General features: G+C 52.0%; 1 protein-coding gene across 1 annotated transcript in view; it reads left to right on the top strand.

The window, feature by feature from the left end:
• The window catches only part of COLEC11 (collectin subfamily member 11), a 31572-nt gene that overhangs the window by 6285 nt on the left and 12904 nt on the right, over positions 1–12383 (top strand). The window contains exon 3 of the mRNA XM_081254020.1: positions 5034–5105. Coding sequence (XP_081110146.1) covers positions 5034–5105 — 72 coding nt within the window. The remainder of the gene's footprint in view (positions 1–5033; positions 5106–12383) is intronic.

Raw genomic sequence — 12383 nt, 5'->3', positions numbered from 1 at the left:
CTCCCAAGTGGTGCTGAAGCTGTGTGGGATGTTTGGGGCCGTGGGCAGCACGCAGACCACGTGCTACCCACAGTGTGGGTTCTGGATCCAGCATTTCAGGGGCAGCATCGTTTCACACGTCCGGTTTCACGCTAGTCTGTCAGCACTAAAGCAGCGATTTTAGTGGAGAAACTTAGTATATTTATGAAAGCCCCTAGAAACTGGATATCTTGTTCTTTTTTAAATTTCCAGCTTTGTTGGGGACGTAACTGACCAATAGAAGCTCTGTCTATTCAAGGTGTACATCGTGATGCTCGAATAGGCAGGTACCTTGTGGACGGATGGCAGTCACGTTGATGACCACACCCACCTCACCTCGTTACCCTCTGTGCGTGTCTTGTTCTGACGCAGAAGCGTGGGTCAGCCAGAGTTCCTTCTTTGTGATGAGAGGGTGCTGACCCGAAACAGAGGAGGGGTGTCACTGCTCTGATTTTTATGCTGGGCAGCAGGGGAAAGTGGAGGAGAGAAATCTACGGCAGCAAAGCAAGTTTGGGGCTTCTGAGCAGCGAACGTTCAGGCCCGTGTAGATGTGTGTCCCCTGCAGAGTGAAGATTGGCATCATGGCAGAGCTCCTTCCCTGGATCCGCGTCTCGTGCAGTGTGGGGCAGCGGCGGGCCGGCTGCCCTCCGCCCGGCGCCTGGTCCCGCCCAGCTCTTCCTCAGACCAAGCTCCGACCTCGAGGACATTCTGTGCTGCTCTCAGGGCACAGAGAGCAGGATGCGCACGGGGGCAGAGGGGGACGGGCACAGTGCAGACACAGGGGGGCTGCTCCATCCCAGGCTCTTTCGTGTCCACTCAGTCAGGGTCTCGGGGGACTTAGGACTTTCCATCGCTCGATGGGTGGAGCTTCAGCATCACACCCAGCCTCAGGGCACAGGGGAGGGCGTGCTGCCTCCTGCCTTCTCCGAGTGGCTTGCCAACCACTAAGCGCGCTGGCCACACAGGGAGCCAGGCAGGGGATGTGGGCTTCGCCGGCCACACTCGCCCGGATGCGCCCGAGAGCCGGGGCAGTCTGTGAAAGGTCTGATTACGGCACACGTGCCAGGGCCTGCCTTGGTCAGTGGAGATAAACACAATACAGGCCCCGCCCTTAAGATGAAAGAGGCAGGTGAGTGGTCTCCATTTGTTCATCAGACGCGTCTGTGTTACAGGCCCCACCAGGCCAGGCTCAGCCTGCGAGGGTGGAGCCAGTGTCCGTTTCCTTGGAGACGGAGCCTGGAGGTGGCAGGCGGTCTGTGGGGACTTGGCGCCCGGCTGCTTCCAGCTTGTCCTGGTGCTTCTTCCTGCAAATCCACACTGGGCTTCAGAATCCTTCTCAACCTGACTCCAGGAAGCCTTCTCCTTGAGAAGAAAGTCATCTGCTATTACAGACCTAAATGTAACACATTATCTTTGTATCTGGAGAGATTAACAACTCATTCTGATGGAAGAGCGGTCTTTCCTTTATGGCTGGAAAAATGGGTTGTGGGTAGGAAAACGTTGGTGTGTATTAGCAAGCCTGCTGCTCAGAGATTTTAAAAGGGCATCGCTATTCTTATAGGTTTTATCAAATTAATTGAAAGAAGGTCGATAAAGCCAATAATGTGACTAACACACGCACGTGGGGATTTCACGTTTCTGGAATGCTGCTCTGGGCCCGTTCCCTCCTCAGCTCTGGTCTCCCTGCCTCTTTCCTGTCCTGACTGCTTTCTCTCCCAGAGGACGGTCCAGTAGGGGACGTGGCCTGCTTGTTCTCTGATTAGGGTTTTGCTGCCCGGAGCTGGGGAGCTGGCTTGTCGCCTGTCTCTGGCCTGGCTCTTCATCGTAAAGTGGACGTGACGCCTGCCTCATGGGGCGGGTGGCGGGGGGGGGGCCAGGTTAAATTATGTAACTAAGTGAATGGCCGTGTGTGACCCCTAGGAGTTCATCTTAATCTATAGAAGAAGCTCGTGGGTTTGCTTGGTGTTAATTTTCCACGATTATTGACAGAGCTGCTGTGCGGTCCAGGGCTCTCCTGGCTGCTCCAGGAGACGTGGGCGGGCACGATGTGGACCCTCTGTCCACGGGGGGCAGTGGGCACTGATGATGCCTGCCTCTGGCCTGGACCCTGGAAACATTATTCTTACTGTCCTCCCCTGATGCAGGCATGGGACCACGGTATTTTCCTCCTTAAAGCCTGGCGGGGGCGTCCGGTGGGCCGTACGTGTGAGGTCTGAGCACTGTCTGTGCCCGGCCCTCTCGGCTTGTCCCACCTCACCTGTGCAGGTGTCCCTTTCTCTCCTCAATCTCTGCCTGGCTGCATCTTCCTGGTTCAGCATGTCTCTGTTAAAAGCCACTTCATCAGAGAGGCCTCTTCTGATCTCAGTCTAAATCACAGCCCTTTTGTTGAAGTTACTGCTTCGTTTTATTCTCGTACCCTGTGTTGCTAATGACAATTCTATGTCAATCTAATTCTCATTCACATGCGTGCAGTCTTTAAAAATTCCTTTTCCTCATGGCGCTTATAGAATGTTCTCTTTATTCTTGATGTTCTGCGTGTCACTTTGACACATCTGAGTTATTTTCCCTCGTTTTTTTTTTCCCGCCGGCACGTGCATTGTGCTCTTTGGTGAATTTCCTTCGTGCCGGGAGATCGTAGCTATTAAATCTTCACAGCTATTAAGGCTTCAAACGTCTATTCTCCTTTTCTGGAATTCCTGTATGATGGATGTTGGGATTTGTGGGTTTTTTCTTCAACGCTCAACCTGATAACTTCAAAACCGAAACAAAACTCTCCATCTCCTTCTCTCTCAGTGTTGCCGTGTAGACAAGTTCTCCATCCTAATTATTTGTCTCATGAATTAGCTTTTATCCTTGGCCATTCTGCTACTCAGCCTGCCCATAGAGTAACTTGTTTCAGAAATGTATTTCACGCACGAGACTCCCTAGTTGGTCCCCTTTCATTGCCGCTTGCTCTTGTTCATAGGTGCCTCTTCTCTCTCGTCCTTATGAGGATATTCAGTGTCTTTCACAGTCAGATTCTGGCTGCCCTGTTGAGTCCTGTTTCCTGGGTCGTTATTTCTTTTTTCACGATGTTGGTGCTCCTCCAATGTCTGCTGATTCTTGATGGTGAGATCAGTCTGTTAGTCGGTATTTCTTGGTAGACTATCAGTTTTTCTCCAAATATTACTACTGTAACGATTTCCTGTCTTTTTAAAAGATAAGAAAAGACCCCGAGAACTGCCCAGAGATTCAGGGGCCCGTGTGTGCCAAGTGTGCCAACCGCCCTTCAGCAGGGCTTCATGGGGCTGTCACAGTTGTGACGGGGGCGGCAGTAACCTGCCAGCCCTGCATTCCACGTTCTAATGGCACTTGCTTTGCTTGTCTCTTTGTTTCCTTACGTTTAAATGGAATGCCCCCTCCCCTTAAGGCCAGATTATCAGTTTGGGGGATCTCACTGGGGAATCTGTTATCTCAGGGAAGCCTCTTTACCAAATGAAGGCGCGTGTAGAGAATTTACGGAGAATGAAACTTCACTTGAATGTTGGGCTGCTTTGTGCACAGCTAGGCAGGTGCACGTCAGCACCCACCCCCGCTCGTGGGAGGCAGATACATCAGGGAAGTAGGTGAGGCCACGAGACAGTGACTGTGGTATAGAGCAGGGGCCTCATCACGGGAGAAAAGAGATCCAGTGAGGGGATGAGGAGCAGCTTCCTGGACAGTCAGGTGAGCAGGTGAAACCCGCACAGGTGGGTTGATGGTCACGGCCGACTAGGCAGAGGCAGCAGTGTAACCGGACCCCGGGCTCCAGGTGCAGGCCTGTGGGCAGGAGCTGAAAAATGGGACATTATTTATAACTACATTTGGCTCTTGGTGGTTTTGAATCTCCTTTGAGGAGGGAAGTATCATAACGGACTCTGTGATTTAGGAAGATGGTTCTGGGGTGGATTGGAGTGGGGGGCGGCGGGGGGGGGACCGGGAGGGGCCTTGATGTCCCGTCCGCACTCCATCCTCTGCTTCCACCGTGCCCTGTCCTGCTCGGACAGGGTGCCTCCACGGTTGTTTACGACCCGTCTCCTGCCCTGAGCCACATGAGGGCGGGCTGGTGGTCCACTCACCTCCAGAACTGCAGAGACGTGGCTGAGCGTGGAGCCCCCGTGGGGATCGGGAGGGCGTGGCCGGTTGGACTTGGCAGAGCTGGGCGGATGCTTGCACTTATCCAATGAGGGAGACGCAAAAGCAGAGATGACCGTGGGGCTTGGAGCTTGGAGTCTGGGAGACTCGGTGTCTCAACAGCAGAAGCAGGAAAGTCCACAGAAGAGACTCACTTCTGGGGAAAACCATCAGGTCGACTTGGGACGTGCTAAGTGCGGGGTACCGGGGAGACTCCACAAACAGCCCGTTTCCCTGTTTCGGTTCTGAACAAAACAGGAAATAAAGCAAAATGTGCCAAAACATGGTCAGGATCTATGAGGAAGGCTGGGGGAGTGTGTAGCTTAGGCTGAGTGCAGGACGCACATGGCCAACGAACCTGAACCGGGTGATGTGCTCACCTGGTCACAGGTGTCCCCGTGTGGGAGGACCCTGCCCCTGAGCAGCAGTGTACCCTCTGGGGGGTGCTCACACTGTAGGGACAAGGGGACGCCAACTCGTGTGCCCAAGTTTATTCTTCCCGAGAGTACCGGCCAGACGAGGGAAGAGAGAGCCCAGCGCGGGTGGCAAGGGGCAGCAGAGCAGCCATGGTGGGTGCTGGGGAGCCCTGCGCACCAGAGGGCAGGCTGCGGCCAGCCCAGAGGGTGGATGGAGAGAGGGACAGATGCATTCCCAGAGGGCGCGGGGAGGCAAGGCAGCAGAATCCTGAGAAGAGACTTGGGGAGGGAGACCTAGAGCCAAGGCTGGGAGCAGGTTGGGAGGAAGGGGTGAAACCCCCTGGGGGTGGGGTGTGAAGAGGGAGGCCAAGGGGCCTGGCAGGCGGCACAGACACCGGAGCCCGGTGCGCAGGGCAAGGTCCTAAAGGCATGTGACTTCTTCCACAGGGGACGCTGGAGAGAAGGGAGACAAAGGCGCACCAGGACGGCCTGGAAGAGTCGGCCCCGCGGGAGAGAAAGGTACCTGCTGCCCCTGGGCCCCGAGGGCACAGCTGGGGCGCCGGCTCCTGAGAGAGCTGTTGGTGGGGAGATGGGGGGGCGTCCGAGAGGAGCCCGACAACTGTGTAGGTCTCAGGACTGAAGCAGGGCACAGAGAGGGCTCTTTAGACGGTGCTCCCTGGCTCTGGCCTGCCCGGCACCAAGAAACAAAGTGCCTCCTGGGAGGTGTGCCTCATCGGGTGGTTACGTGTATGGAAACTCAGCGCTCGCTTGGCCTCACGTGCAAAATGGGGATCCTTTGTGATTGTTACACGTGTAAGTGCAATTATGAGGTGTGCAAACAGTGATGGAGGCGTGTGAACACTGATGGAAACAGCCATGTAGGTGTGCAAAGGAGAGAGAGCACAGATTCGGGTGGGGCATGGGGGGTTACACCGTGGCCTCCCGTTTTTGGCTAATGGACCCTAGTCACCTTGAATCTGTTTCCTCATCAGGAAAAAAAATAGTGTCGTTCAGCCTGCCTGCTGGGGTTGTGCTGAGGCTTGCGGAAAATAGATCCTACCTAAAAAAGTAGCTACGTGGTACATGGTGATGTCAATAAATGTCATCATTAGGATATACTTACTTTTGCTGCTTTAAAGTTTGTGAAATCCTTAAAAGCTGTGTTTGGAAGTGCTTTGTCAACGCCTGCACACTATTCTATGAGAACACGTGCTGAGATAATCCAGCTGGTCCCCACCCAGCCTCATAGCATCGGAGTTAGGTGGTTCTTGTAACAACACAGATAAAAGTTGTTATGTTTTTAAGTCCATGCACAGTTTTTTCATTTTTAAATTTTTATTTAATGTTTTTTTTTGAATTAATTAATTAATTTATTTTGGCCACGCTGTGAGGCATATGAGATCTTAGTTCCCAGACCAGGGGTCGAACCTGTGCCCCCTGCGTTGGGAGCACTGAGTCTTAACCACTGGACCAGCAGGGAAGTCCCAGTTTTTTCGTCTTTTGAGGTGTGATTTACATACCATCAGTGAGTTTGGCAGCTGCAAATGCCTGTGAAACCCTGGTCCCAGTCAAGACCCAGAACACTTCTGGCACCACCATCCCTCCATCAAGCCCAGGTGCTGATTTTTATTTCTTACTTTCCCTTGACTCATAACAACTTAATTAAAAAATAAAAGAGCTGTGCTCCTGGTTCAAAGTTCAAAACATACAGAAATTATTCACAGCGACTAGTCTCCTTCCCATCCCCCCCAGCAGCCCGACCCACTGGCAACCACTGTTAGGTTTCTTTATCTTCGCAGAGATATTTTGTAATGGCCGAGTGAACTCTATTCTTTCCTGCTTCTGTACAAACAACTGCAAAATGTATGTAATGTTCTGCATTTTGTTCTTTTCACTTATCCGTGTACTTGGAGATATTCATTCTACAGGAGGACATGCAGGTTTTGCTTGCTCTCATCTGGAGACATTGTGTCCGTTCTTTAACTGGTCTCCTGTTACTGCAGACTTACAGTTCCCTAGGGCCTTGCTGCAGTGAGTGAGTAATCTTGTAAACGTCATTTTTAATGCGCACAAGTACAGCCTGAAGATAAATTCCTGACAGAGTAATTGTTGATCAAAATGCACGTGCATCTGAAATGTTGGTGGATATGGCCTTCCAAAAGGATCGAATCCATTTACCCTCTGTTTATTGAAGCACAAGACAGCCGACCCCTTCACCCTCCCTGCCTCAGAAAGCTGCCAGTCTGGTAGCCGTGGAAGGCCACATCAGTGTGGCTTTAACTTAGCCTCTCTTATCATAAATGAAGTCAGCTTATTTTTCAGGTGTTTAAAAGTCATTTGTATTTCTTTTCTTTTTTTTTTCCTTTTTGAGCGTTGTCTTTTCCTGTCTTTTAAAAAACCCTTCTTGGGTTCTTCCTTTTTTTTAAATTTTTATTTATTTTTCGGCTGCATTGGGTCTTCGTTGCAGTGCGCGGGCTTCTCATTGCGGTGGCTTCTCTTGTAACGGAGCATGGGCTCTAGGCGCGCGGGCTTCAGTAGTTGTGGCGTGTGGGCTCAGCAGTTGTGGTGCACGGGCTTAGTTGCTCCACGGCATATGGGATCTTCCCAGACCAGGGATCAAACCCATGTTCCCTGTATAGGCAGGTGGATTCTTAACCACTGTGCCACCAGGGAAGTCCCCCTCTATTGTCTTGTGAGGAAAATGTCATATTTCACAGTTAGGAAGTGAATATCCCCCTATTCTGGATGGTCACAAATTCATTTTCATGACGCCATTTCACTGATTTTTTTTTTTTTTTTCCTTTGGCCGAGCTGTGCAGCATATGGAATCTTAGTTCCCTGACCAGGGATTGAACCCACGCCCCCTGCAGTGGAAGCACAGGGTTTTTTTGTTTTGTTTTGTTTTGTTTTGTTTTTTTCTTTTTGCGGTATGCGGGCCTCTCACTCTTGTGGCCTCTCCCGTTGCGGAGCACAGGCTCCGGACGCGCAGGCCCAGCGGCCATGGCTCACGGGCCCAGCCCCTCCGCGGCATATGGGATCCTCCCAGACCGGGGCACGAACCCGTATCCCCTGCATCGGCAGGCGGACTCCCAACCACTGCGCCACCAGGGAGGCCCAAGCACAGGGTTTTTGCATTGATGCTTTTTCAAAGTAAGGATGTTTGAGCTCAACGCACATGCAGCAGGAAATGCCTCATTTCATGCCAACGTGGACCCTTGGCTGCTCTCTCATCTCTGTCACTAGTGTCACCAACATGTAGCTCTGTCATCGCTCTGTCATCATCATCATTCTCTCTTATTCTCACTCTTGAACAGGCAGGACAAGCATGCAGAAACTATAAATGCTGTTATTATAGTGTCTGAATCTCCTGATGAGGATGAACGTTGCTGGGAAGGCAACAGCCTAATTCATTGCGTTTTCCTGTCATTAACCACTAAGTTGAGTGCGGTTACGTGCTGAGATCTCGGGGAGGCCACCTGAGCCCCAGAGTCAGAGGGGGAGAACAGATATGTGGACCCTGGAGAGTAAATTGAGGCAGAAAGCTGTGGGGCAGTGTGGAGGGGAATTTGGGTTGGATCGAGAATCTATCTTGTTTCAAGTTTTTGTGACATGTAACAGTAAGGTATGCTCATGATAGAAAATTTATATATATATATATATATATATATATATATATATATATATATATAAAAGTGGTGAGGAAAATCAGGCATAATAAAATCATCCAGAGATAACCATTTATTTTGGTATATTTCCTTTTTCGGGGTGACTTTTCTTGCTTTGTTGCAATTATGTTGTGTATATGAGTTTGAACCTATTTCTTAAATTTAATGCCAAATTTTAGTGTAAGTATTTCTCATGCTATGAAATCATTTTGATGAATGTCTCCTATCCGTGGGTAACTTAGAACTCCACCGGGAGCGGTATGTTCCAGAGCAGAGTCCTGTGTATGATTAGGGCAGGAGAGGGGAGCCTGGACCTGCCCTTTCCAGGCCCACTGACCTGTCTGACAAGGAACCTGCCAGGCTAGGAGGCGATGGGGCAGTGATCACCAGGCTTGCCAGGGGTCTGGCTTTGCCACTGACAAAATGAGCAGGTTTGGTCTGGGGTCTTTGCTACTTTGTAGAGTACAGAGAACAAGTCAACCCAAGTGGGATATATTTGGATTATTGAATAGTGGGATAGTTACGTAGAAATCTAGGAAACATCCGTTTTTGGATGACCTTTAAAAAGAGGACTGGCTGCGGCATGTTAGAATATAAGAGAATAAAATAGGATACAAGAACAGACATGTGATCGACTAAGATATTTACAAAAAGATGAAGAAAAAGGATGGAAAAGAAATTAATCAAAATATTAGTAGTAGACATTTCTGGGTTATAGGATTATGGACCTTTAAATTTTCTTCTTTAAATTCCTCTTTACATTTTCTCCTGTCTCTGTCTTTGGTGTTCCCAACCATGTGCATGAACTATACTTTTGATGTTAACAGGTATTTTGAAAGGTTGCAGTGGCCGTGGCCCTGGCCTGTTGGCGATGTAGGCTCACCTGGAGGCCCAGGTGAGGGTTCGTGAGCTCTGGCGGTCTCCCACACGCTGACGGCCATGCTCACGGGGTCAGCATGGCTGCACTTGGGCTCGTCGGAGCCTGGAAACTGAGAGCTGCGGCCAACCTCAGAAGCGCTAGTGCAGGTTCAGTGTGACGAAGCTCGAGGCGGCCGGTGCCCGGGGACTCAGGTGTGCTGGGAGGCGACCTCAGCTCCAGGACGCCCCAAGGCTCCTCACTGGAACCGCTCCCCGCCGGGATGCGGGATTCTCCCGGCCACCTTCCCATCCTCCTGCATCCTGCTTTCGTGAAGGCGTTCCCACCAGTGCCCTGCTCTTAGCGGATTGCAGCTACTGCCCGGGGGGCCCTGTCCCCTACGGAGAGCAGTGACCGCTGCAGGGCGGGGGACTGGGGAGACTTGCCTGGTTTCTGCACCAGCTTGGTTTCTACGAAGAATGGCAGTGGGCTGGATCTGGGTACCTGTCCAGAGGCTTCTGAAAGGGGTCCCTGGGATGAGGGCTCCGGGGCAGGACGGGCAGGGTGTGGGCGGGGCAGACCCGCTCAATGCCAGCCGGGCTGCTTACCAGCTGTGCCGGCTTCACACCCTCGCTTCCAACCCGTGAAGGCAAAATAATGACGTAGTCGCTATCAGTCCCTATTGTTTATTAAAGGATGAAAGCTGGGAACTTGGGAGCAGCAAGCCTGGTGCACGGTGGGCCCTCGGGCAGCTGCCTTGTTCCCACTTCCGAGCTGTTCCAGCCCCACGCCCACCGGCACTGAACCGGAGGGGGACTCGCTCATCCCAGACAGCGACCCTTTCACAGGGGCCCCTTCAGAGTCAGCTGGGACCTTTCGAAAACGGTTATTTCCACTTGAGGCTGTGTTGATATTTCCCCAGGCACCACATTAAGCCAACTTAATTCCTCAGTTGTGTTTATGCAGTGCACTTACATCATTCACACTTGATTTTCATTGTTTAGAAATTATTTTCGCCGGAATTATTTTTCCCCTGTGAATTTTCACAGACTCCTTGAACAGTTTTTCTTTTTAAGAATCAATTTTATTTATTTATTTATTTATTGGCTGCGTTGGGTCTTTGCTGCTGCGCGTGGACTTTTCTCTAGTTGCGACGAGCAGGGGCTGCTCTTCGTTGTGGTGCGTGGGCTTCTCATTGTGGTGGCTTCTCTTGTTGTGGACCATGGGCTCTAGGCACGCGGGCTTCCATAGTTGCAGCACACGGGCTCAGTAGTTGTGGCTCGCGGGCTCTAGAACGTAGGCTCAGTAGTTGGGGCGCACAGGCTTAGTTGCTCTGCGGCACGTGGGATCTACCCGGACCAGGGCTCGAACCCGTGTCCCCTGCATTGGCAGGCGGGTTCTTAACCACTGTGCCACCAGGGAAGTCCTTCTTGAACAGTTTTAGCGTTTTATTTTGTACCTTCCTCACATCTTCCCAACTCTCGCCTCTGCCATCCTGAGCTCTTCTGAGAGTGTTATTTGCACCTGGTTGAAAATTTCAGCTCTAAATTGTATAGAGAGGACTCTCCCATCAATCTTTAGTTAATGACCATTTTTCCCTGTGTAGTTTTAGCCAGCGTCAGTTTTATTTGGTGATGGTTATTTCTATCAGTAACATTCCCTATGAAATTGTCAGAAGACTAAAAGCTCTTATTTACTTTCTTGCTAGTTTATGAAAAAGCGTGAGTAATTCCCTGTGGATAGTCCAGAATTCCTCACTGGTGTCCCAGCTCCCTGGGTTTTTGCACATTTCCGTTTCCCCCGCGGGACCCTTTCCTTCACTTACCACTGGAGTGTTATCGTCCTGACTGGACGTGTTATCGTCCCATCAAGGACCTGGCCCTTGGAAGGCTCTCAATCAATTGTTTGTAAACTATCTTGACATTCAATGTCTTCGAATATCTTTGAAATCTGCGGGTGACCTGTCTGTGGCTGAGGGGCCTCAGGTGTGCGTGCACCTGCTCGTCCCCAGGTGCTAGAGAAGTCTGCGGGCTGAGGATTCTGAACACGCCGAGCTGGGTTCATTCCCTGCTGCCTACTGAGCAGACAGCTCTGCTCTGAGGATGCTTCCCAAGCCATGGGGACCAGCTGGGCCTGGAGTTAAAATGCAGCTTCAGCTTTGGTTTGGGAGGGCGGCCTGAGATGGGGCAGGTCCGTTGGCCAGCGCCGGGGCTGCCGATCACCCGGTGCTGCGTGGGGTGGGATTGCAGGTCGATCACGAGGATCTGGACACCCTCCACCTGGCGCCCTTCTCACGTCAGCTTCCACAAAATGCAAGCTGCATCACATGGGGCTGCTGCAGGGGGGCTTCCTCTTCTGCTGATTTGCCTTGTGTTGGGGGGTGGCCTCTGGTCACACACTGAGCAGCCCCCCTGTTGAGAACTCAAAACAGCTGTAGGAGAAAGCACCAGAAAGCTGACGGCTGCCTTTTCTGGAATAACAAAGACAAGCCCAAGGGCGGGCAGAGCCCCACCCCACCCCCACCCCACCCCCACCCCCACTCCCACTGTTGCTGTCCACTGTCCTTTATTGAAACGAGAGCTGTCCCCACACTGCCAGAGTGCACGCTGTGTGCACACAGCACGGAGCTGGCTTTGCCACACGACCTGCTAAAAACGTGTCGTCCCAGCTGTCAAAGCTCCTACCCCCAGACACGCAGCTAAGAGGCCGCCGGGCCCCTGGGCGCAGAAGCTGGAGACCCACCTGGCCCGCGATGGGGGAGGGCGACCCTACGTCAGCGACGGGCTTTCTGGGTTCTGTAACGTGCACCTTATCTCCGCTGAAAATCGCAGAGGAAGCTGGATGCCGAGCGCTCTTTCCGCCCTGTCTCCTCTTCAGAGGACGGTGTGAGATCTTCGTTAAAATTAATACGAATTAGCAGCCCGCTGCGAGCTGCCCCCCGTTCCTCGTGCATGTCCAGAGGACAGATGTGCGCTAGCACACTTCTCACAAGCGGGATGGGATGGGAAGGGCTGGCACCGCAGTCACAGCTCCCTGGGGAGCCGCCACCGCCAGCTCTGGAGACTTAAAGGGACCAGATCTGAGTGTGTCTGGTGCATTTCCAATCATCCCACACCACCAGGGTAGGGGGATTTGTTTGGTTTTTGCAGAAAGCTTCTTGTCATTCGGAGAAGCAAGAGGAGGCGGGATGAAGCCAGCAGGGTTCCTGTTCAGATCCCGTCTCCTCTAGGCTGGCAACCACGCTGCTTTTCTGCTGCTTTCCAAGGAGTGTCTGCG

Source organism: Mesoplodon bidens (genome assembly GCF_964165515.1).
Source record: "Mesoplodon bidens genome assembly, chromosome: 14".
In the NCBI taxonomy this organism is placed as follows: Eukaryota; Metazoa; Chordata; class Mammalia; order Artiodactyla; family Ziphiidae; genus Mesoplodon; species Mesoplodon bidens.
Note: the sequence above shows the minus strand (reverse complement) of the source record. Positions and strands in the feature narration are given on the sequence as shown.